The sequence below is a fragment of the Sminthopsis crassicaudata genome, chromosome 4, assembly GCF_048593235.1.
Source record: "Sminthopsis crassicaudata isolate SCR6 chromosome 4, ASM4859323v1, whole genome shotgun sequence".
NCBI lineage: Eukaryota > Metazoa > Chordata > Mammalia > Dasyuromorphia > Dasyuridae > Sminthopsis > Sminthopsis crassicaudata.
Genome location: NC_133620.1, coordinates 151,194,307 through 151,219,887, shown reverse-complemented (window position 1 = coordinate 151,219,887; position 25,581 = coordinate 151,194,307). Strand labels below are relative to the sequence as shown.

The 25,581-nt window shown below is 35.6% G+C and overlaps 2 protein-coding genes across 3 annotated transcripts in view; one reads left to right on the top strand and one right to left on the bottom strand.

The window, feature by feature from the left end:
- ADAT2 (adenosine deaminase tRNA specific 2) overlaps window positions 1-8,087 on the bottom strand; it is a 30,382-nt gene extending 22,295 nt beyond the window's left edge. Inside the window, exon 1 of one of the 2 annotated variants that reach the window (XM_074309653.1) lies at window positions 7,969-8,087. In XM_074309653.1, the coding sequence (XP_074165754.1) occupies window positions 7,969-8,061 (93 nt within the window). In that variant the 5' untranslated portion in view covers window positions 8,062-8,087. Of the gene's footprint in view, window positions 1-7,700; window positions 7,891-7,968 lie in introns of those variants that run through there. The other variant, XM_074309654.1, reaches the window with a different exon arrangement.
- The window catches only part of PEX3 (peroxisomal biogenesis factor 3), a 58,450-nt gene continuing 40,866 nt past the window's right edge, over window positions 7,998-25,581 (top strand). The window contains exons 1-2 of the mRNA XM_074309652.1: window positions 7,998-8,609; window positions 14,315-14,446. Coding sequence (XP_074165753.1) covers window positions 8,537-8,609; window positions 14,315-14,446 — 205 coding nt within the window. The 5' untranslated portion in view covers window positions 7,998-8,536. The remainder of the gene's footprint in view (window positions 8,610-14,314; window positions 14,447-25,581) is intronic.

Genomic DNA, 25,581 nt, shown 5'->3' with positions numbered 1-25,581 from the left:
CTGTCTGGGTAGGGAGTAGACATGGCAAGGAACAAGCCTTGGCAAGGAAAGCCTGCTGCCATTATATTTTGGCTTTTCCCTCATTCTACCTTTGTTCCTGGCATCTCTCTCCTTTTGCCACCTTTATTAACATCCTATTGCACTTATTTATCACTGGCAGTCAAAGTCTTATCACTCTGGTTTCCAATATTCTTTCTCACTGTTCTTTTAGAGTAAATCTGCTTCAAGGTCACTTTATTTAACACTGTTTTCTAAGCACGTCTCATATACTCCCAATTTATTTTTACTTTTTCACTTGACATCCACATGTCTCTCTGCATACTATTGATCCTTCAAATCCACAGTTATTGTGAATCTTTCCTTGAACACATTAGCAAAACTCTTTCTATTATGGAATCTTAAAATCTATTACCTGTAAATCATACAGCACAAATCCTATCTTGTATTACTATATTTTATGCACATCTTGAGTCCCCAACTAAATTTTAATATCTTTAAAACAGAGATTAAGAGGCAGCATGGTATCATGGATAGAAAGCTGGCTCTGAAGTTAGGAGGATATGAATTCAAGTACTTCTGTGATAGATACTGGCTTCAGTCAGTAACTTAACCTCTCACTTAACCAGTACATTCCCGGCATCTAGTAGGCACTTAATAACTGCATGCTGACTGACTCTCACAGGTCCAAGCAATTCTCTAAAATTATTAATTGGAGAACAGCTGCTAATCTGCATTGGCAGTTTTCCTTCACCAATAAAGTCACTGATTCAGATCTCCATCCCTCTTTTAAAAGGGGAAAGGGAATAGAGATGCTTCTTTTATTTCCACAATATTTAATTTAGCAGGAATTAGACAAATGTTGGTTGATTTTTAAAAATTGTTTATGTATGTAAATATATACATGTGTATAATATATATATATATATATATATATATATATATATATATATATATATATGTTAAATGTATTGGTTTAAAATTGGTTTAAAATTTTGATAAGAGACCTTGATCACTGTTGGACAGTCCAGTGAAGAATTCATAATACAGGTAGAGTTGAAGAACTAATAGAATTTAGAGAGGCAGAAAAGTTTAAATTCTCTTTGGAGAGGTAAAAGTAAAGAAATGGGAATGCATGAGACATGATGAAGGGACAGCAAATAGTATGTCAGTACCCCTAGAGTAAGTTTTATATAAGAGAATAGTGGGAAATAACTAAAGTGACTCCCTCCCCCCCCCACATCTGCAAGGCAGTCTACCCCAAGTTCGAGGTATTTGATGAGCCAGCATCCCTTAAAACTATAGCTCATCATCCCCTAGTGATGTGTATATACATGTAATCAGCAAGACCACAAAAATTGCTCAAAGCAAAGGTATTTAATGAAAGGGCAATGTAGGAAAGAAGCAAAACTCTGACACTGCAGTGACATTAATGTTCTTGAGTGATTATTACACTTTTCAAAATGGTGTTCCTAGTCTTATTGTTCGTTGTGGGAATCTATTCCCTATTGGTATTGTCATCTTTGCCAGACACTAGAAAAAATGTCAGTGCTAAAATTTGAACCTAGGTCCTCTGATTCCAGGTCTAAACCTCTTTCCTCTACAACACAGCCTCTTAATTCAACTAAATAAACATTTGCTGAATACCTATCATTTACTAAGTATTAACTATTTATTATGTAAGATATAATATATTTCAAAAGAAATCAACTATATCATCAAGCCAAATTGAGAAGTGGGCATTCAAGATGATGAATACACTTAAAACTCTATCTAAAGTGTCACTTGAAGGAAAGTGAAATGTTAAGTTTGGAAGAAACTAGACTCAGTGATGATAGTGATGATGATGATGATGATGATGATGATGATGATGATGATGATAGCTTAAAAGCTTGCTTTAAATATGTGAAGAGTGGTCATATGGACAAGGGATTAGTTTTTCTGCTTGGATATGAAAGGGAAAAACTAGGGTCAATAGAAATTTACAGGAATAAAGTTTTTGTTTTTGTTTTGTTTTGTTTTTCACTAAGTAATAATGCATAAAGTATTCACTTATTGGAGATCATTTGTTGGGAATGTTGTAGGAGTAGTTATATATATATATATAGTACTAAGTGGTCATAGTTCATTGAAAATAGAAGTAGTTTTAAAAACTCAAGTGGGTTCATTGAAAATAGAAGTAGATTTAAAAGCTCAAGTGGGATTTGAGTTGTATGACTTAGACTCTTTACTTCTCTAGGCCCTCAGTTCCCATATTTCTAAAAAGAAATCAAATTGAATTAAATAATCTATAGGGTCTTGTCCAGCAGTAAAACTCTATGATGCTGTAACTTTTAATTCTATTTCTATGTCTGACATGTCAAAAGTAATCTCTTAGGAATCAAACTGGGAATGATGAGCAGGATGCAAAGGAGAAGGTAAGACTGAAATAAATAGTCTAGGTATAGGACGTTAATAAGGGCATACATTAGAAAGACTGTGGAATGAAAATAAAAGGATATTCTTAAAGGAGGCAAAAGAAAGGAATTAAAACTGACTTCAAATCTTTAAGTCTGAATAAACTTGGGAGAATTATAATATTGATGAAAAAACAAGTAAGAGATCTACTGTAGCAATGCTTTACTTTTAAAAAACTGCTAATGACTAGTATGTGTTAGAAACTAAGCACATGATACTACAAAAATAGCTACAAGGAATTACAGATAGTAAAGCTTTGTTTTTGCCTCTAAAGCCTATGCTACAAAAAAATAAAATAAAGTATATCAACAAATGTTACAATCACGTATATGTAAACTTATTCACAAAGATACGTAATTTATGTTTATTGAGTATAAGTTAATTATGTATCAATAAAAGCATGAAGATGATGAAATTTATACCTTTATATAGTATTGTACAGTTTCTCTATGGAGAAAAGTAAATTTTGAATTGTACATAAGAAATTATTTGTTTGCAGAGAGTGCTATAGGCACTAAAAACAACAGAGGAACAGTCTCAAATGGGGAATTTTTTTTAAAGTTTTATATAGAAAAGAGAGTAGGCAAAGGGAACTAGAGAAAAGATGAAAGTTCTTAGACATTGTGAAACCAATTGGTAAGATACATACGAAAGCCAAAAAGATGTGAGTATGGAAATTAGAAGCTAGTAAAGAAGATTGATGTTTTGGAAGATATAATTAAGAAAAATATTAGTAGTAGAGTTAGTTAGTTAGTAGTAGTAGACAGCCAACATTGAAAACATTACTTTGGGACTGCAGGGGAGTTAAAGGAGGAAAGGAAGATGAATGAATACCTTTCATGTATGTAATGCTTGAAAGGTTATAAAGCCTTTTCTTTATAAACTTGTATATTGAATAGTCAGATGTTAGTATTCCTATTTACAAGTGAGGAAAACAAAGCTGCATAGGAATATATAGGCTAAGGAAAATACAGGCTAAGGACATAATAATTACTATACTAGAAAAGACCATTCTTTACCTCATTTCTTTCTTAATCACTAAATGGGAAAACTGGAACTGGTTAAAAACCAAGGTCTCCCACTGATTCAGGACCACCTCTAACTATAACTCATCTATAACTAGTTACTAGACCCAGATGATTCCAGGGGATAAAATGAGGCTGGTGACTTTGCAAAGCCCTCTCTACCTCAAATCCAATTCACTTACATGTCACAGCATCACCTCCCTGATATCATGATCTTTCTCCAGAATGAAAGATAAACAACCACATTAGAAAATGAAGGTATTGAACCCAGGACTTTCATTTCAAAATTCAGAACTCTTTCTACTATGCAATTGAAAGTTATAATGATTTTAGACAAGCTCTCATATGAAATTTGCCAATTGATATCTGCTACTTAAAACTAAAAATCAGCAAACAGAAGTGGCTAGAAAACAAAACAACACAAAAATTACAATAAAACAAGGTCTATAGAGTACAATAGAAAGAATTTTGGCTCTGGAATCAGAAGATCTGGGTTCAAATCCTACCTCTTATACTAATTGAGTGACCTTAGCATAATCAGTTAACATCCCTACATCTTAGTTTTCAAAATTTAAAATGACAGTATTGTTCTAGATGGCCTTTGAGTTCTTTTTAGTAATCAATAATTATTGATTAAACACTTTGCCAAGCAAAGTTGTGCTAAATACTGCAAATTCAAAGGAAGTCAAAAATAGTTCTTGGCCGCAAGGAGAGCATATTCTAATTGGGGACACAGGATAAAAACTGTATGATTTCACTGATATAGGGAACTCCTAATGAGAAACTATTTTAGAGTAGTAACTTGGCTAGAGTTAGCCAGCCAATATATCAGAAGCAAGTTTTAATTTTTATATTTTATTTTTGTGTCCTCTTCTGCCTCCTTGAGAAGACAAGAAATTTGATATAGATTATACATTGCAGAAATGAAAAACATATTTTCATATTAGCCATGTATCAAAAGAAAACAGACTAAAAAATACCCCTAAAACACCAAGCCCCCCCCAAATAGTTTTTTTTTTAAGTATACATGTCAAGACACTATATTAGGAGACCCCTGTTTTCCAAATCTAAGATCCAGGAAGCAAGTTATGCCCTGAGATTGGCATAACAATCCTTTGTGCTCACATTCTACAATTCATGATTTCTTAGAGCTTGGGCAATAACCAGCAGGCCCAAATAAGAAGTCCTGATTTGAAAGGACTTTTTGTCACTAGACAACTATGCTGTTGTACCTCAATACTCTTGCTATATATACTACACTATTTGACTCTTTGTCTAGCCACAATAAATCAAGATCCAGCCACGCTAAAATGATCCTCCTACTAAGGGCAGGGCCCTGGTTCATGTGTCTAATCTCCTTCCTTATTTACAAGCTGTTTCCTTCACTTTGAAATTAAACTTTTATTTGATTCTTGATTCTCCTGTCTCTGACCAGTTTAGTCTGGTTGACACTTGGATCTGCATTTGGACTTCATCACTTTTTCTGGAGGTAGATAGCATTTTTCATCATATGTTCTTCAAAAATATCTTGGATCCTTGTATTACTGAGAACAGGTAAGTCATTCACAGTTGATCATCATATGCATTGTTTTTAGTGTTCTTCTCACTTCACTTTGTATGAGTTCCTATAAGTCTTCTCAGGTTTTTCTGAAATCTGCCTACATTTCTTTTTCTTTTTTTCTTTTTTTTTTTTTTTTGATGATGATGAAATTTTTTTTTGTATTTTTAAAAATAATTTTATAATTATAACTTTTTTTTTTGACAGTACATATGCATGGGTAATTTTTTTACAACATTATCCCTTGCACTCCCTTCTGTCGAATTTTCCCCTCCTTCCCTCCACCCCCTCCCCTAGATGGCAGACAGTCCCATACATGTTAAATATGTTATCATATATCCTAGATACAATATATGTTTATAGAAATCAATTTCTTGTTGCACAGGAAGAATTGGATTCAGAAGGTAAAAAATAACCTGGGAGGAAAAGCAAAAATGCAAACAGTTTACACTCATTTCCCAGTATTCCTTCTTTGGGTGTATCTGATTCTGTCCATCATTGATCAATTGGAACTGAATTAGATCTTCTCTTTGTTGAAGAATATCCACTTCCATCAGAATACATCCTCATATAGTATTGTTGAAGTGTATAATGATCTCCTGATTCTGCTCATTTCACTCAGTATAGGTCATGTAAGTCTCTCTAGGCCTCTCTGAAATTATCCTGTTGGTCATTTCTTACAGAACAATAATATTCCATAACATTCATATACCATAATTTACCCAACCATTCTCCAATTGATAGACACCCATTCATTTTCCAGTTTCTAGCCACTACAAAAAGAGTTGCCACAAACATTTTTGCACATACAGGTCCCTTTCCCTTCTTTAAGATCTCTTATGGGATATAAGCCCAGTAATAACACTGGCTGGATCAAAGGGTATGCACAGTTTGATAACTTTTGGGGCATAATTTCCAGATTGCTCTCCAGAATGGTTGGATTCGTTCACAACTCCACCAACCTGAGTTCTCACCTTGTAATTGTCCCCAGAAAACCTGAATTCTCCTACCTTGTCACTGTCCAGGACAACCCGAGTTCTCACTTAGTAATCCTAACATAGCATTAAATAAATAGATGAGTTTTGGTGGTATTGTCATCTTTATTATATTTGCTTAACCTATCCAAGAGCACTTAATGTCTTTCCAATTATTTAAATCTGACTTTATTTGTGTAGAAAGTGTTTTGTTAATTTTGCTCATATAATTCCTGACTTTTCTTTGGTAGATATATTCCCAAATATTTTATACTATTGACAGTTATTTTGAATGGAATTTCTCTTTGTATCTCTTGCTGTTGGATTTTGTTGGTGATGTATAAAAATGCTGAGGATTTATGTGGATTTATTTTGTATCCTGCAACTTTGCTAAAGTTCTGAATTATTTCTAATAGCTTTTTTGTAGAATCTCTGGGGTTCTCTAAGTATACCATCATGTCATCTGCAAAGAGTCATAGTTCAGGTTCCTCATTACTTATTCTAATTCCTTTAATCTCTTTCTCAACTCTTATTGCCAAGGCTAGAGTTTCTAATACAATATTGAATAACAATAGTGATAGTTGGCAACCTTGTTTCACTCCTGATCTTACTGGGAAAGGGTCCAGTTTATTAAAGTACATTTCTTAATAGTATTCCATCATAATCATATACCATGCCTTGTTCAGCCATTTTCCAATTGATGAGCATCCCTTCAATTTCTAAGTTTTTGCCATGACAAAAAAAGAGCTACTATAAATATTTTCATACATTTGATCCTTTTCTTTTCCTGGGAGGTGAGAAGTTGGGGAATCTCTTTGGGATTGGAATTGCTGGGTCAACGGGTATACACAGTATTATAATCTTTGGGTAGTTCCAAATGAAAAGGTAAGGATTCAGATTGTAAATTCCTTTAAATGACAAATGAAGGGGTTATATTTCATCCTTCAGATAATAGGGAATCACTTGAGTTTGTTGAATAGGAAGTGAGGAAAATCACTTTGGCAAATTATATCTAGAATTAATTTAAGTAGGGTGTGACCTGAGGCATAAAGTCCAAACAAAAAGCTATTGAATGTAATAGATGAAGGGAAAAGTGATAAGGGCCTAAAGTATGATAAAGGCTTATGAGGGGAAAGGACAAAAGATGTAAAAACAATGTAAATGACGCGATTTAGCAAACTGGGATAATAGTAAAAACATAAGAATGAGGATAACAGCGTTCAGGATCTGAATGACTAGGAGGATGGCCTTTCATTTAGAGCTCTAGATCTAGAATAAATTAAGCACTTTATAAACTCGCTATATTACGATTACTGTTAATTCTACAGTATTACATATAAATATTATCTCACTCCTTTGAGGTAAATACTGTTATTTGTCTTTGAGAGTCTGAGAAGCTCAGGCTTTGAAAGGTTCAAGCGGCTTCTAGGTGAAAACCACTCAAACAGGCCCTCAAAATAGGAAATTACATTTTTTGGGGGGGGGAAGGGGTAAGGAAACAAGTTTCTAGGCTCCCCTCTCTCAGAAGGTGGCTGTGGGACGTTAGAACTCATTCTTAAGTTGTGGTTTGAGACCTCCATAAGGCAGTCGGGAGAGGAAAAAGTTTAAGACGCCCAGCTTCAGTCACGCAGGAGAAAAACTCCTCCCGTGCCCTCCCCTCCCCCACCTCCGACAGCACAGAGAACGAACCCCGCGGTCCGAAGGCTGCCGCTATGCACCAGGTCCTGGCACCCGGCGTCAGGGTCACGCTCAGCCCCAGATTCTAACTAGGTTAAAGTACGAAGGCGGAGGGGGATGGGGACGGTGTTCTCTTTCCCGGCGTAAGAAGAAGTTCCGCCCCGCTCCGCGGGAAGGTCTCGCTCCACAAACAAGAACTCGCGGCCTGCCCCCCAGGCGGCGTCACCCGGCGCGTCCTCTCCCATACCCCTGCGGGGCGCCCCACCCCCAACTCGCTCACCATGAGCATTGCCCTCTCCATCCACGCCTCCCTTTCCTCCGCCGACACGATCACTCCCTGGGATGCGAGCGCTGCCTCAGTAGGCTCCTCCATCTCACTTAGGCAGCGCGACGAATCTACCGGGTAGAGAGCGCGAGAACTGGCAGCTAGGCAGAAGAGAGCGGCCGGCGGAACGTAGGAGGCCCGCGGCTGCTGTTTCCGGGGAACCGCCGGATAGCGGGCACACTGGGGACCGAATTCGCGACGGACGCGGCTTTCCGGCCCGAGGCAGCCGCATTAGCGGCGGCGGCGGTGGGGACGGCGGCCAGGACGGCTCAGTCGGGTCTCCACGCCCCCTTCCCTCTCCAGTGACTGTCGAGCTGGAAACTGGCGGCTGTGATTTCCCCGGGAGGACCCGGGGAAGGGGCAAGGGTGACCGGGTGCCTTGTCCCCAGGATCAGACCGACCAGCCACGTTCACCCGAGAAACCGTTCCCCTTTCTCCCCACTCCTGCCAGCTCCCCGCCACTCCCGGGGCTCGCGGTCTGCAACCCCCTACAGCCCCTATCTCCCGCCTCCGGGACCGGAAGATGCTGAAGTCTGTGTGGAATTTTCTGAAACGTCACAAGAAGAAATGCCTTTTCCTGGGCACTGTCCTCGGAGGTGGGTGCAGGCGCTGGGGGGACGTCTGGGACCCGCGCTCTCGCACCCTGTGCCCCACCCTCCGGCTCCTCTGCTTGCTCATCCTTTCTCTCCTGGGCTGGAGGAGGTGGGGGCGGGAGATCGGGGGAACGATTTTCTCCCGTGTGGCTTCATAGAATTAAAGCGATAGTCTGGCTGTCTGTCCGAGGTTCTCCTCCCTCATTTGACAGATGAGGAACAAGAGGCCCTGGGAGATGAAATTAACTAGACAGCGCTGGTCTTCCCCAGCCGCCTTGTCACCTACCTCGGTTAGGCAGATTGCCTCTGGATCCCTTATGCTGTTGACCTACTGGAGTGAACTATTGCAAGCAATCTAATTGCAACACCCAGAACTTTGAGTTGATTTCTCTTTACTTTCCCAAACCTTAAAGAGAGATTGCCCAAAGTCTGTATATGTGTCTTTCTCTTCCCATCTCTCCTTCTTTTCTCTTTCACTTTTCCTTTTCCATCTACCCCTCTTCCTTTCCCCTCTCCTTTCCCTTCCCCGGACTAGATCTCGCTCAAAATGGTCAGGGTTAGCCGAAATCTTTTAGGTGCGGGCTAATGCTTTAGTTAAGCTACATTTTGATATTCCAAGTTCACCTTCCAGTACACTTACCATGTTACGACTTTTCTCCTCTTTTTGAAGTATTCTTATTAGGTATGATTAGTTACTTTGTTGGTCGTCTCCCCCACCCCGTCCCTCTTTTTTTAAACTATATTGTACGATTGGGAGGCACAGCTAGATGTACTGAAGGATCCAAGTAGTTACATTAATTTATCATTTAGTCTCTACATAGTAAGGACCACATTCTAAAGTATGATACATAAAGACAACTGACATCGATCTTCCTTAAGCTTAAGGTATCCAGCTCTATTCTGTTTGAAATCTGCATTGGAATCATAAGGACAGGTAAAAGAAATTCTTAGGGGCCCTTCCAATTATCCTGTAGCCATAATGAATAAAATTGGTAGGAGGCCGAAGAGAGGAAATGTTGGCATACCTGGAAACATAAGGAGGAGTTGGAATTTTATAAGCACGGGGTTTTGATGTTCTTATCACTAAATAAGTGCACTAGATTCAAAACTGCTTATAAATCAAGGACAAGAATTTCCCAAAGAGCTTGATGCATCTATTTTTCATTTTGATTATGGTTTTCCATGCAAAGCCACAGATAAATGATAACATTCAAGTCATCACAAATTCAGATTTGTGGCTAATAATTTCTTTTAATCATAAAAGCCTGAAACCAAATTCTTATTATTGTTGTGGAAGTATGATTTTGATTGAGGCTGTGAATAGGTTTTGGGTTTTTTCTTTTTCTTTTTTTTTTTTTGGCTGCTTTGAAGTCTGCATTCTTTCTACACTTATCTCAAATGCACCGGTGCCACTCTTTATTCCATTGTTTACATTGAATGTTTAACTGAGGAAGTGTTAGTGAGAAGTAGATAAAAGTTTTCAGTTATTCAAAGGATTGTCTTTTGGAAAGAGGAGGTAAGCTGATTTTTGCTTTGTCTCAGAGGACACAACTAGGAACAGTGGGTAAAGGTTAGTGAGATACAGATTTTAGCTAAAATATAAAGGAAAACTTACTGAAAATTCAAACTGTGCCTTTGAAAGAAAGAAGACAGGGGCAGCTAGGTGGCGCAGTGGATAGAGCACCAGCCTTGAATTCAGGAGGACCCGAGTCCAAATCTGGTCTCAGACATTTAACACTTCCTAGCTGTGTGACCCTGGGCAAGTCATTTAACCCCAGCCTCAGTTAAAAAAAAAAAAAAAAAAAGAAAGAAAGAAAGAAAGGAAGAAGACAACAAAGCAAGTAAATATGTGGCTTAGTAATAGAGCATTGGCCCTGGAGTCAAGAAGATCAAAATTCATATCAGGCCCCAGATGCTTACTAGCTGTGTGATTCCAGGCAAGTCTTTTTAACCCCTGACTTTTATCAGTTTTCTCATCTGTAAAAATGGGAATAATATTATTCACCTCTTTCAAGAGGTATTGTGAAGATAAAATGAGATAATAATTAAAGTGCTTTGCAAGCTTTAAACTTTATATAGATTCGATTATTATTAATAACTAATAGCCTGTGTTTGTATAATGCTTTAAAGTTTACAAAAGATTCCTATGCTTGGTAGTACATGTTTTATCTTTCCTTTAATGGTAAGGACATTGTGACTCAAAGAATCAAGTGATTTGGCTGTTTTCTCATAGCTAAGAAACGTGAGAGGGTGAGTTAAAACTATTTCTTTTGACTTAGAGTTACAGATTACATTTACTCTGTAGAAACCAAGAATTTTTTACATGATGGCAAAGTATCAATATATCATTTTATTAATTTTTATTAATTTGTAATGATGTTGAAAACATACTATAAGAATCCATGAAGGAATAGGCATGCTGTCTTTCAAGAAAGAATAAAGGGAAGATGGAAAGAAAATTTAGAAGACATTATTTCTTAGGCTTTTTTTTTTTTTCTGGATGATTTGTAGTTCGAGGAGCAAGAACTTTGTGCCATATGTTGCAGATACAGATGCATATAAATGGAATACAAAAGAAATATTTAGAAATGAAAGAGGAATTGATTTTATGCTCTTACAAACTATTAAGAAAAAAAACTCTTCCCCCATCCAAATTATAGTTGGTCAAGGAAAGAAAAACCAGGGAGGATCACAATAAACATTTACCTAAAAAACACCAAACTGCTCAATTAAAGCATACAGAATTTAGATGTTGCAACCAAGTATTTTGTTAAAAAAAATAATAGAGAAAGAAATCACTAAAACTATAGTTCTTCCTATATGCTCAAAAAACTATCAAACTGTGCATACCCTTTGATCCAGCAATGTTATTACTGGACTTATATCTCAAAGAGATCTTAAAGAAGGGAAAGGGACCCATGTGTGCCAAAATGTTGGTGGCAGCCTCTCTTTGTAGTGGCCAAAAACTGGAAACTGAATGGATGCCCATCCATTGGAGAATGGCTGAATAAATTGTGGTATATGAATATTATGGAATATTACTGTGCTGTAAGAAATGACCAGCAGGAGGATTTCAGAAAGGCCTGGAGGGACTTACATGAACTGATGCTGAATGAAATGAGCAGGACCAGGAGATCTTTATATACTTCAACAATACTATATGATGATCAATTCTGATGGACATGGCCCTCTTTAACAATAAGATGAATCAAATCAGTTCCATTTGTTCAATAATGAATAGAACCAGCTATACCCAGCAAAAAAACTCTGGGAAATGAATGTGAACCACTACATAGCATTTCCAATCCCTCTGTTTTTGTCCACTTGCATTTTTTATTTCCTTCACAAGTTAATTGTACATTATTTCAAAGTCCAGTTCTTCTTGTGCAGCAAAATAACTGTGTATGTGTATATATATATATATATATAAATATATATATATATAGTATTGATCATATATTAACATATTTCTTAAAAATAAATAAAATAATTGTAGACAAAATAAAACATTTGGGTATCTGCCTGCCAAGAGAAACTCAGAAACTATGTGAACATAATTACAAAACACTTTTCACACAAATAAAGTCAAATCTAAATAACTTGAAAAATATCTATTGCCCATGGGTAGGCTGAAGTAATATAATAAAAATTACAATTCTATAAAAAAAAAAAAAAAAAAAGTTCTTCCTACTATAGGAACCATCACTTCTGTTGGTTGATTAGATGACCATATGTTTGACATGTTTGAACGAGAAATCTGGCTTTCTTCTAGTGAGCCCAAAATAAGTAAATGTTACAAAAAAGTGGGTTACTGCTTATATCTTATTTGCTCATTGGCTATTTAGAAAATATAAGATTTAATTTGTGATTCTATATTCCTTTTATGAGCAACCAGAAATTACTAGATTCTGTACTGTTTATATTTACAATAAACAAAACTTTTACAGAAAATCTAAACAAGCAAACTATTCAGAACTCTTATTCCCTATTCTTTATCTCAAAACCCATCCTTTTTTCCTTTGTTCCAGCCTCAGATGAGGTTGTGGGTCCTTCTCCTTGCCAAGACCACCCCTTCTAACTATATTCATGCTCCCATCCTTTTTCTTTCCATTAGTAAATTCCGCAATAATCTTCTCAACCGGTATCTTCAGTTTCTTGTGTACTGTCTTCCTTCTTGCCTAGATTCTTTTCCATCCTTAAAAACCTTCAAAATGTCCATATAGCCAAATTCCTGAGAGAGGGGGGAAAAAGTCATCTGGATTGCATCTACTTCTCTCAATTACTTTTCCCACTCTTTGTAATCTTTTGCTTCCAAGATCACTCAAATTAAACTGTTTGTCAAAGTTATATTATTCTTAATTATTAAATCATCCTTTTATTAGTCCCCATTTGACTCTTTGCAACATTTGACCACTCTCTCCTCCTAAATATTTTTCTACCTAGGTTTTCCTGAACTATCCATTCTTGCTTCTCTTCCTACCTTTCTGATCATTTGTCTGATCACCTGGGCTATAATGCCATTCACATGATGCCCTCTAATTGTAAATATACCTCTACCACTGTGTCCTGTGCCCTCTTCATTCTGTGCAGTAGTCTGTGATGTCATCAACTTCTCTTGGTTCTATTATAAGTTCTTTGCAAATCATTACCAGGATTTTGTCATCCTAGTTTTTTTTGAGCACTGATTCTACATCAGCTATTCATTAACATCTCATTATCATTTCTCCTAGCCTCTACACTGTTCTTAATTTCTGCTTATAGTGTTAACCATCCTTCTATTCACCTGAGTTCAAAAACTTAGTCCTCTACTCATCCTTTCCCTCAAATTCATGTTGTCTCCAGGTTTTGTTGATACCACCTCTATAATTTATATTCCATCTTTCCTTTCTCTCTATTCAGATGTTTACCACTCTATCTTAAGCTTTCAACACTTTAACTTTAATTATTATGATATCCTTCTACAAATCCCATTTTCCCCACAGACTCCAAGGTAGTTTCTTGCTTATAAAGTTTCAGGTATTTCTAGAATCAAATACAGACTTTCTCTGTGAATACTTAAAACTCTTCTCAACCTGGTTTCTTCCTCTTTCCCAATTAATACAAATTGATATCCACATTGTTCCCTTTCAAAACCTATGGCATTTAGCCAAACTGGCTTGTTTGTTCCTTGTATATCACATTCTGTCTCATTTTTGCAAAGACTGTACTCTTTCTTGCCTGGAATGAGCTCTCCTGTTTCTCAGAATCAGCAACTTTCTTTCCATGATCAGCACTAGCCCACTACCTACTAATGAGTCCTTTTCTGATTCCTTTGCTTTCCCCTCCAATTGGGAAAGTAACCTCCTTAAGGACAAATAGTGTTATTTTTTTTCATCTTTGTATCTCTAGTGCCTGTTACAGTGCCAGGCACCTATATATGTAGGTACATACTACTACATAGTAGTATTAATATTTGCAAGTAAATTTATTTCATATGTTCTTTTTTTTATTTATTTTTCTAAAATTCAAGACAGTGGTTTTGTCTCTTGTATAAAAAGAACTTTTACTTACTACCTGTGTGACTCTGTCACTTATCCCCAATTATCTCCCCCCCCAGAGTATTTAATTTCATCTTTCTAAACAGATACATACATAAATAGATAAATCTGAGTGTTTTCATAATGCTAAAAAATTTTTTGATATAATTAGTTCATTTTTATAACTTTTAGGAGTATATATCCTTGGGAAATATGGACAAAAAAAGATCAGAGAAATACAAGAGAGGGAGGCTGCTGAATATATTGCCCAAGCAAGGCGACAGTATCATTTTGAAAGTAACCAGAGAACTTGCAATATGACAGGTAAGACAAAAGAATATTTCTCCATGTATATAATTATTTATATGTGTGTGCAGATGTATATAACTCTTATATATGTATATAAGTATATATATGTATATGTGTACGTACATAACTTTGTGTATATATGTATGTGTAAAAAACAAACTTTGAGGCTGAAGATACGTGTGTTTTTTCCCCCTTGGATTTTTTTGGGGGGTATAGAATAAAGAAGTAGAACAGAAGCCAAAACTTCTGAAGTCTACAACTTTTGACACATATTAGCTATCTGATCCTGAGCAAGTCACCTAATCTCTGTGCTCTTGGGATGTCAAACTCAAATAGAAATGAATCCCTACAAGTCACTTATGGATTTAAAAGCCATAAATTAACATTTTTGTTGTGTTGTTTATTTTTATTTATTTTGTTAGATGTTTACAAATTATGTTTTAATCTGCTTAGGGAAGGATTATTAGCTTTGAGTTGACTTACACTACACTGTTTTCTGAGATCAAAAGTTTACACAAAGTGCTGGACTTACACTGGGGTAGGGAGTTTCTTAAACCAATGAAATCAAAGGTCTAGACTTTATTCTTGTCCCTAAGGTTACCTAGCACACTGTACTTTTCACTTAATGCTTGACATACATGTCTTTTGATTTGAAATGACTTGCTATCTATCAATTGATCAGTTATTTTGGTCAGGGCATCTCATAGAGATCCTCTCCTAAGGCATAGAGGAGTAGTATTCTACCTATAATTGATGAAATTATGGTACTTTTAAATAATTTCAGAGATCAGTGTTTTAGTGAAATATGCTTTTTTGTTGTTTATTCATTAAGTCATATCTGACTTTGTTACCCCATGGAACAGACCTTTCTGTCCTCCCTTTTCTATTTTTTTTTTTTTTTTGGCTGAGGCAATTGGGTTTAAGTGACTTGCCAGGGTCACACAGCTAGAAAGTGTTAAGTGTCTGAGGCCAGATTTGTATTCAGGTCCTCCTGACTTGAAAGCTGGTGCTCTATCCACTGGGCCACCTAGCTGCCCTCTCCCCTATCTTTTGAAGTCTGTCCAAGTTCATTTTTATTGTTTCCACAATAACATATAACCATCTCATTCTTTACTAACCCCTTTTCCTTTTGCCTTCAATCTTTGCCATCATCAGGATCTTTTCCAATAAGTTGCATTTTCTTATTATGTGAGCAAAGTATTTAAGCTCCAGCTTCTGCATTTAACCCTTCAGTGTATAGCCTGAATTAATTTCTTTAAGTTGTTTTGACCTCCTTGCTTTTTTAGATAGCTCTCATATTTATCACCTCTTCTAAATCTAGAATAGATTCCTAATAACAAGATGAATGGTCTAGAGAGCTACATTGATTCAGTGAAACATTTATTAAGCACCTATTTGTGCAATACTACCATTGGCTATGGGGAAGGTATAGAATTTCAATAAGATTACTTTCTGCCTAGAGGTGTCCTTACCCTTAGTTCCATTTCTTACTACCAGTTCCTAGAATCCTCTCTTATTCTTGCTTTTGATCTGGGAGTCAGGAGAGACTGAAATATTCACGATATGGATGTGATAGAGCATTCCTAATTGGAAACCAGAGGTGGTAACAATGAGAATGGAAGAAAAAAAAAGGTGACTCAGAAATGGGAATAAGACATGTTCCTGAGTATTTGTTTTGGGACTCAAATATTGACAGGAGCCCCTCTCTTCCTATCCCTCAGAGTTTGATTTTTCTTATCCTCAAGGACCTGTTTGACTCATTCCTTCCATTTTTCTTCCTTGACCCATTTCCATGATGTTAATCTCAAAATTCCAATCTACCACCTCCTACAAATGTCTGTCCCTCTTCTTCTTAACATATTACTATTTTCACCAGATTTTGAGAGCCATACAAACAAACATCATGCAAAATGGAAGTTGGACAAGTTCCCATTTTTTGGGCGAAATGAAGCCCTTCTTATGCAGGCAGATGAAAAAAAGCTGGTGGAAAAGATTCTTTGTATCACAAGATGGAATTTTGAATGTATTTTCTCATGGAAACACTTTCCACACAGTGGTTAAGTTCTGTTGAAGAATTGTATACAGTACTGTACTCCATATGTGTGTGAAATTGGTTTTTTGGACTTCTTACAAATGGCCCCACTGATTACATAATATTAAATTTAGGGAATTGCATATTGAGATCTGAAGAACCAATTGTAACATGAACTTTAAGAACATAACCTGTTCACAATATAAGACTATCAGTACTAAAAAAATGTTATTACAAAATCAGTTTGTCAACATCTTGATAGAGACGCTTACAATGGGTTATTGTAAGCCTAGCTTTATGAAGAACAAGTTCTGCCAAAATTATCTTATTAGGAGCCAAAAAATAAAGCCACAGATCAATAGCTACAGGCTATCTCAGAAACCATATAGTATACTACTTTATTTTACAGATAGGTGCCCTTGCCATATTATTTCTAATGCATTTATTTGCTTAATTGACTAGAAATTGAGATTTTTCAGATCTATATCTTAGTAACCTAAGAAGGATTCTATTAATGTAGCTTTGTGATTAACTAAAAGTTTATTAGAGATACCTTTATTATAAGTAGTAGTTTGTAATGTGGACAAAACCTTGGGAAGATCTTATTGGCAGCTGTGATTTCTTGGTAGTAAGAACCTCACAAAACCTGATCTAAGATTAGTCAGTAATTCAAAGGATTCCCTGATCCAAAGATCTTAATCCTAGATTTTTAAAATTTACTGAGAGACCTTAGTATTGTCTTTCACAGTAACCTTTCTTCTATATATTTTTATTCACTATAATTTATCCCTTTATTCCTATCTCTACTAGAGAACCATTCCACATAACAGAATTTTTATATAGCTTTTTATTTACAAGATATATGCATGGGTAATTTTTCAGCATTGACAATTGAAAAACCTTTTGTTACAATTTTTCTCCTCCTTTCCTCCCCTCCCCCAGATGGCAGGTTGACCAATACATGTTATATATGTTAAAGTATATGTTAAATACAATATATGTATACATGTCCATACAGTTATTTTGCTGTGCAAAAAGAATCAGACTTTGAAATACTGTACAATTAACCTGGGAAGGAAATCAAAAAAGCAGGCAGATAAAAATAGAGGGATTGGGAATTCTATGTAGTGGTTCATACTCATTTTCCAGAGTTCTTTTGCTGGGTATAACTGGTTCAGTTCATTACTGCTCTATTAGAGCTGATTTGATTCATCTCATTGTTGAAGAGGGCCACATCCATCAGAATTGATCATTATATAGTATTGTTGTTGAAGTATATAATAGTCTCCTGGTCCTGCTCATTTCACTCAGATCAGTTCATGTAAGTCTCTCCAAGCCTTCCTGAAATCATCCTGTTGGTCATTTTTTACAGAACAATAATATTCCATAATATTTATATACTACAATTTATTCAGCCATTTTCCAATTGATGGGTATCCACTCTGTTTCCAGTTTCTGGCCACTACAAAGAGGGCTGCCACAAACATTCTTGCACATACAGATCCCTTTCCCTTCTTTAAAATCTCTTTAGGATATAAGCCCAGTAGTAACACTGCTGGGTCAAAGGGTATGCACAGTTTGATAACTTTTTGAGCATAGTTCCAAATCTTTCTCCAGAATGGCTGGATGTATTCACAATTCCACCAACAATGTATCAGTGTCCCAGTTTTCCCACAGATCCTACAACATTCATCATTACCTTTCCCTGTCATTCTAGCCAATCTGACAGATGTGTAGTGGTATCTCAGAGTTGTCTTAATTTGCATTTCTCTGATTAATAATGACTTGGAGCATCTTTTCATATGGCTAGAAATAGTTTCAATTTCTTCGTCTGAGAATTGTCTGTTCATATGCTTTGACCATTTATCAAATGGAGAATGGTTTGATTTCTTATAAATTAGAGACAATTCTCTGTATATTTTGGAAATGAGGCCTTTATCAGAACCTTTGACTGTAAAAATGTTTTCCCAGTTTATTGCTTCCCTTCTAATCTTATCTGCATTAGTTTTGTTTGTACAAAAACTTTTCAATTTGATATAATCAAAGTTTTCTACTTTGTGATCAATAAGAATCTCTAATTCTTCTTTAGTCATAAATTCCTTCCTCTTCCACAGGTCTGAGAGGTAAACTATCCTATGTTCTTCTAATTTATTTATAATCTCACAGAATTTTTTTTAAAGAAAAAGAAGAGTAAAATTCAGCAAAACCGATGAGTACATCCAAGAAAAAAAATTAGATCTGAAAATATAGGCAGTGTTTTACACTCATTGACCCTCCCCCCCACCTTTACAAATGTTTTGGGTCAGGTATCTTCTTATATATTTTCTTTAGGGTCATTCTTGTTTATAATTTTGCAATGTTCACTTTATAAACAATTAAACTTTAGTGACATCTTTTATCAAACTCCTTTAGAGATCTCTTCTCTTCCCACTCATAAAAAGCCATCCCCTGTAATAAATATTTTTCAAGAAAAAAGGAAAGAAAAAATAAGCAAAACTGATGAATACAATTCCCCCCAAAAAAAAAATCTACATCGAAATGTATAGCACTAATCAATTTCTCTTCCTTGCAAAGAAGTGAGATGAAGATAGTCTCATAATGGTTTTTTGAAGCCATGTTTGTGATTTTGCAACATTTGCAACATTTACTTTCAGTTGTTTTAAAGTGGTGGTACTTTTCAGTTACATTGTTGTAATCATTGTATATACTGTTTTTATGACTACTTACATAACTCTGCATCAATTCATATAAAGGCTTTTCATGGACCTATATTCATCATCTATTATAGCAAAGCAAAATATCTTATGACATTCATAAACTACAATTTGTTTACTCATTCTCCAATCAATGTACATCTATCTACTTGGTTCCTAGTTATTTGTTGTCACAATATGTGTGTGTATCATTGTTTATTAGTACTTTTGTTTTTTGTTTTTTGTTGTTGGTTTTTTTTTTTTTTTTTTGCTGAGGCAATTAGGATTAAGTGACTTGTCCAGAGTCACACACCTAGGCAGGGTTCAGTGTCTATCAGTACTTTTTATAGTAGCAAATACATATGTATATATGAGGACTTTCTTATTATTGTGATTTGAAGTATGTCTTATCGTGGAATAAATTAAAAAGTGCAGATATTTTAGTCACTTTATTTGTATAATTTCATATTGCTTTCCAAAATGTTTTTCTCTTTCATAACTATCTTTCTAATTCCCTCAAACATCAACTATTGTCATTTTTTGTCATGAGATAGGTACTGAGTGAGAAATGAAATCTCAGGATTGTTTTGATTTACTTTTACTATTCATTATTTCATAAGGTTGTTAATAGTTGTGGTGGTTTTTCTTGTACTCATATCTTTTTTCTTTTCTTTTTGTCATTTATCCACTGGAGAATGGCTCAGATTTTCAGAATTTTAGCCAGTTATTTATATATTTTGGAAATGAAGCCTATATCAAATAAACCTTCTAAAAATATTTTTTCTCCTCAGTTAACTTTCCCTTCTAATCTTGGCTGCATTAAATTGGCTTGCACAAGAGATCAAATGCCTGACCATTCACGTTTTACCATAAGTCTTCCCAAAGCGCTGTAATATTCACTCATTCTTATCTTTTTTTTTTTTTTTCCAGTCTCCCATTAAAAAAGTAAGCCCTTTTTTGCCAAGGCATGGGTCTCATCTCTTTCAGTAGACTTTGGTTCTTTTCTCTTTAAAAACATATCTATCAAACCGAATGTGCATCAAATCATAACATTGTCACTTTTTTGTTGTTCTTGCATTTTGTTTTCTTATTCATTTACTTTCCTTTTTGATCTGATTTTTCTTGTTCAGCAAAAGAATTGTATAAATGTGTTTACACATACTGGATTTAACATATATTTTAACCTGTATAACATATATTAAATTGTTTGTCATCTAGGGCAGGGGGTGAGAGGAAGGAGGGGAAAATCTGAAACACAAGGCTATGAAAGAATCAATGTTGAAAAATTATCCATGCATATGTTTTGAAAATAAAAAAAAAACTTTATAAATGCAAAAAAAAGTAAAATGAAAACACACCCCTTACCACATCCTTAAAATATTCTCACATCCTCCCTTCCTTTATCCACCAAAACCCTATTTTTTTAAAAGCCCTATACACTTGTTGCCTCTATTTCCCACCCATTTATTCATTGTCAGTCTATTGCAATCTAGCTTCCAATCTCATCCTTAAATGAAAATGCATTCTTCAATGTTATTATCACTATAATTGCCAAACTTTTTGTCCTTTTGTTATTCCTTATCCTTGAACTTTTTGAATCACTTAAAACTATTGGCCCCCCTCCCTTCCTATATCATCCTTTCTGTCTAGATTTTCATGATTCTTTTTCTTAGTTCTCCTCTTCGCCATCTGACCTTTCTTTTTCAGTTTTCTTTTGCTTGACCCTCATTATATACATATCACACTTCCTAACTGAGGGTAATCCAAGGCTGTACTACTGTTTCTGCTTGTTATCCTTCTTTATTCATAGTGACCTCGTCAGTTCTCATATGTTTAAATAGCATTTATATGAAAATATAATATATACCTAGTCTTAATATCTTTACAGAATTCTGGTCTCACATTATCAGTTGCCTGTTTGGATATATCCCATGAACATACCAAATTCACTGTATTATATTTGATTTTCTCTCACATCCACCAAATCTACCTCTACAATATTTTTCTCTTCTCTCTCTCTCTCTCTCTCTCTCTCTCTCTCTCTCTCTCTCTCTCTCTCTCTCTCTCTCTCTCTCTCTCTCTCTCTCTCTCTCTCTCTCTCTCTTTTCTTTTTCTTTTTTTGCTGAGGCAATTGAAATTAAGTGATTTGCCTATAGTCACCCCCCCCCAAGTGTTAAGTGTCTGAGGCCAGATTTGAACTTGGGTCCTCTTGACTTTGGGGCTGGTACTCTATCCACTACACTAACTAGTTGCTCCTCTCTACAATATTTCTTACACTTGTTCCTTTCTCTTTACTCGTTAAATTATTTAGTTCAAGGCCTAATCCCTTTCACTTAGGACTTTATTTTCTCCTTATCTCAAATTTCTCAATTCTTCAACCCATTCTCCTAAATTACCAGTCTCATTTTCCTAAAGTACAAGTCTGTGCTTATCACTCTCTTACTTCTAGGGTACAATATAAATTCTTTGCCTTGACATTTAAACCGTTCACAGACTTAAACATATCTTTCAATCCTTATTACACTTTATTCCTCTTCATGCTCTCAATAATTCAATAAAAATAACCTTGCACTAACATAACACTTCATTTCCCGTCTTTCTGTGTCTTTGTATAGACATACGTCCATTCCTGAAATGCACTTTTTAGCTCTGCCACTTAGAATCTCTAGCATCTCAAGTGTTACATTATAGTTTAGGCTTTTCCTGATTCTCCAGGTGTTAATACTCCCCCCCCCAAAAAAAAAAATATATATTTTGTATGTTTGTTTATTTATTTATTTTTGTGTATGCTTTTATGTTTTTTCCTGATAGAATATAAATACCTTAATGACTGGGATTGTTTATCTTTGGTCTTTTTATCCCCTGCTCTTAGCACAGCATCAGGCACATACGAGTCACCACAGTCATGATCAAACAAGATTTAGAGGCTTCCATGTTAAAGAAGTAGAGGACTTGAATTATAACTAATTATTGTCTCAGTTTCTTTGCTGATTTTCTGGAGTTTTCCAAATCTACCATCCTGTCATCCACAGATAGGATTAATTTTCTTGACTCTGAATGTTTATGCCAGTGATTCTTGTTCTCTTATTGCTACAGCTGGCATATCTAGAGATAGCTTTGTAGTATATTGGAAAATAAAAAGACAGGTCTGTTTTTTTGTTTTTTTTTTTTTTTTCAAAGTTTGGGTTCTTTAAAAGTTCTGTTTCTCATTTTTTTTTGGCTTGAATTTTTTTTTTCTTTCATAGGGGCTGAATCCTTTGGATTCTGAGTTTTCCTGGCATATAAATGTTTATAGTGAGTTTTTTTTTCACTTTCTCTATATGTATATTCATCTTGTTAATTTTTAATCCTGGCAATTTGATTTTCCTGATCATAATTAACGATTTATTTGAAAAAAATAGCATTGAATTCAATCAGTTCCATAGATTTTTTTGAGATTTTCTTTCCTAATTTTCAAAATTTCTTCTTTTCTGATCATAGAGTTAATGATTTATTGATTCTATTAGTCTTTTGAAAAAAAAATAGCATTGAATTCAATCACTTCTATATAAACTTTTCTGAGATCTTCCTTCCCTAATTTTCAAATTTTCTCCTTTTGACTCATTTTTAAATTGTCTACTTTCTAGTATTTTTAAATTCATGCTCAGTTCACTTACCCTTTTTAAAAAATAAATATTTCAGAGATAAGTTTTCTGAGACCTGCTTTTAGTTGACTGTAAAATGTCAGAGTATGCTTTTTTCATTGCCATTATCTTTAACATAATTATTATTGGTTTCTATGATTTAGTATTTGAGGCAATTAGACATCATTTAAGTCTGTTAATTATCATTTTATTTAAGCACATTAGAAAGAACACCTGGTCTGGAATCAGGAAGATCTGAGTTCAAATCCAGTCTCAGACATTTACTGTCTGTGTGACCCTGGAAAAGTGACAACCTTATGTATCTCAATTTCTTCATCTGTAAAATGAGCTGGAGGAAAAAAAATGGCAAACTCTCTTTCCCAAGAAAACCCCAATTGAGGTCACTACTCAATAGAGAAGTTTATTTAATTATGATCTGCAAATAGAAGAGGCAGCATGGCATGGTAGAAAGAGGGTACCTATAAAAATTATGTTAGTAGTGCTAAAGCTCAGAATGAACTAAGGCTGTCAGGTTTTTATCTAGATTGGAAGATTCAATAAGGAATAGGGAAGCTGACTGCTCAGCACTATTAGAAAAGATAGAAAATGAAGTTTATATTGTATATTGTTCCCATTTCTCTTCTGTGGAGAATGACCTTTAGACTAGAAAGAACAGAGCAAAAATGGCTAATGGGGAAATAATTTGGTTTTTGTTTGGATCTCGATTACATGAGTATTCAAATTTCTGCAGTGAAGAAACTTCCTTTACTACATACAGATTGACAACTTGTCTGCTTTGTATCGTCTTAGTATAGAGTAGTGGTTCTCAAATTTTTATTCTCAGTATTTTTATGCTATTGATTGGGTACAGCTTCTAGGGGAAAGATAGCAGTAATCTTGAGGCCCCCTGACCTTGTGAGTGCTATTGTTTTAACAATCTATTTGTCAATAACCCTAAGGTCTCCTGGCTGTGGAATAGACAATTCTGAAGTCCCCTAACTTTAGGAGTACTGCAATCCTACAAACGTAGCTGACCGTCAGATAAACAATCAGTTGTTCAGTGATAACAAAATTCTTGAGACAATTGTGAATACACTACTGTAAAGGGCTAGAACTGAGCAATGCACTTGGATAATGAAGCACGTGAGACTAATTGCCAATTGGACGGTTCCCTATTAACTTGTTTGAAGGTTGACCCTCCCCAGCTGTTCTGTGCTGAGTTGATTGGTGGGACAAAGAGGGGGAAGTGACTTGTGTGGGAGGAGTAAGAAAAACTTGGGTGGTGGAACTCACGCTCACTTGAACTCGTGACCTGGCATTGGAGGCGACGGTAAAGATCTAGAATAAAGACGTTTAGTGATCCTGACTCCTGTTGATTTCTGGGAAGATAGAGTTCCAGCAGACTACTCCTCAAACCTACTTAAATCTCTTAATATTAGCAAATAAGTAACATGAAGCTCCTGGGTCTCTCTAACTTTTTCCTATAAATATTATCTCCTTGCTTCTAGTTCTTTATTAAATTCTTTTGAAACTTAACCTTCATTTGGTGTTAGTTATAATAAACTTTGCCCCTTGACTTGGAGATGGGTTCAGGCCTGCAAATTCTTTTGAGATACCTTGTGATACTATTTTGAAACCCCAATCTTTTGGGGTCTCCTTTTGAACCTCAACACTATTAAAATCATTGCAGATCTTTCCAAAGAGTTTTTGTTTACATGGGTTATGTTTATAGATCTTTGGCACATTAGAAATAAAAACCAGTTTTGAATTTTTAGACCCTCTGAAAGGGTTTCAGAACCACCACCCCCCACAGGAATCTCTGGACCACTCTTTGAGAACCACTGGTGTAGAGAATTGTCTAGGGTACTGAAAAAAGTTATGGAATTCCCATGGGGTCACACAACCATCAGTATTTGAGCCCAGATTTTCTTGAATCTAAATTCTGATCTCTAAACACTATACTAAATAATCTTTCAGTTGATGCCCAAAATAATCAATCAGTTAATAAATATTTATTAAGTGCCTACCATATGCCAGGCACTGACTAAACAGTGGGGATTAAAAAAAAAAAAAAAAAAAGGCAAGAGACCATGTCTATCTCAAGGAGCTTCAAGGAGTGGGTTAGGGAAGACATACTTTACAAAGTGAGATTTTTAATTTGGACCTAAAGGAAGCCAGAGAGTCAGTAGTCAAAGAGGAAATGGGATAGAATTCTTAGGCATGGGAAATAGCTTGGGGAAATGCCAGAACCCGAGACATGGGGTATCTTGTTCACACAATCACTGGGAGACCAATATCGCTAGATCAAAGACTAATTGGTGGAGAGAAAGATATAAGAAGACTGAAAAGTTAGGAGGGGACTAGGTTATGAAGGGCTTTGAATGTGAAACCACATTTTGTATTTACTCCTGGAAGCAATTAAAAAGCCACTAAAATTTAATGGCTCTGAGGGAAGGATGGGGTAAAGTGTGAAGGATTAGATCTTTTTTAGGAGAGGAATCATATGGCTGAATGTAGAATGTATCTGAGTGGGAAGCGTTGAGGCAGAGAGACCCACCTTTTGGCTATTGTATTAATCAAAGTATGAAGTTAAGAGGATCTGCACTAGAGTGGTGATAGTGTCAGAGAAGAAAAGGGATAGATTTGAGAGATGCTACAACAGCAAATTCTACAGACCCAGGCAACAGTTTGAGCTACAAATAGTTAGGAATCGAGGTTGTGAACCTAAGAGATTGAAAGGATGGTGGTGTCCTTTACAGTAATGGGAGGGGGGAGGGAGTTTAAAGGGAGAGATAATATGGC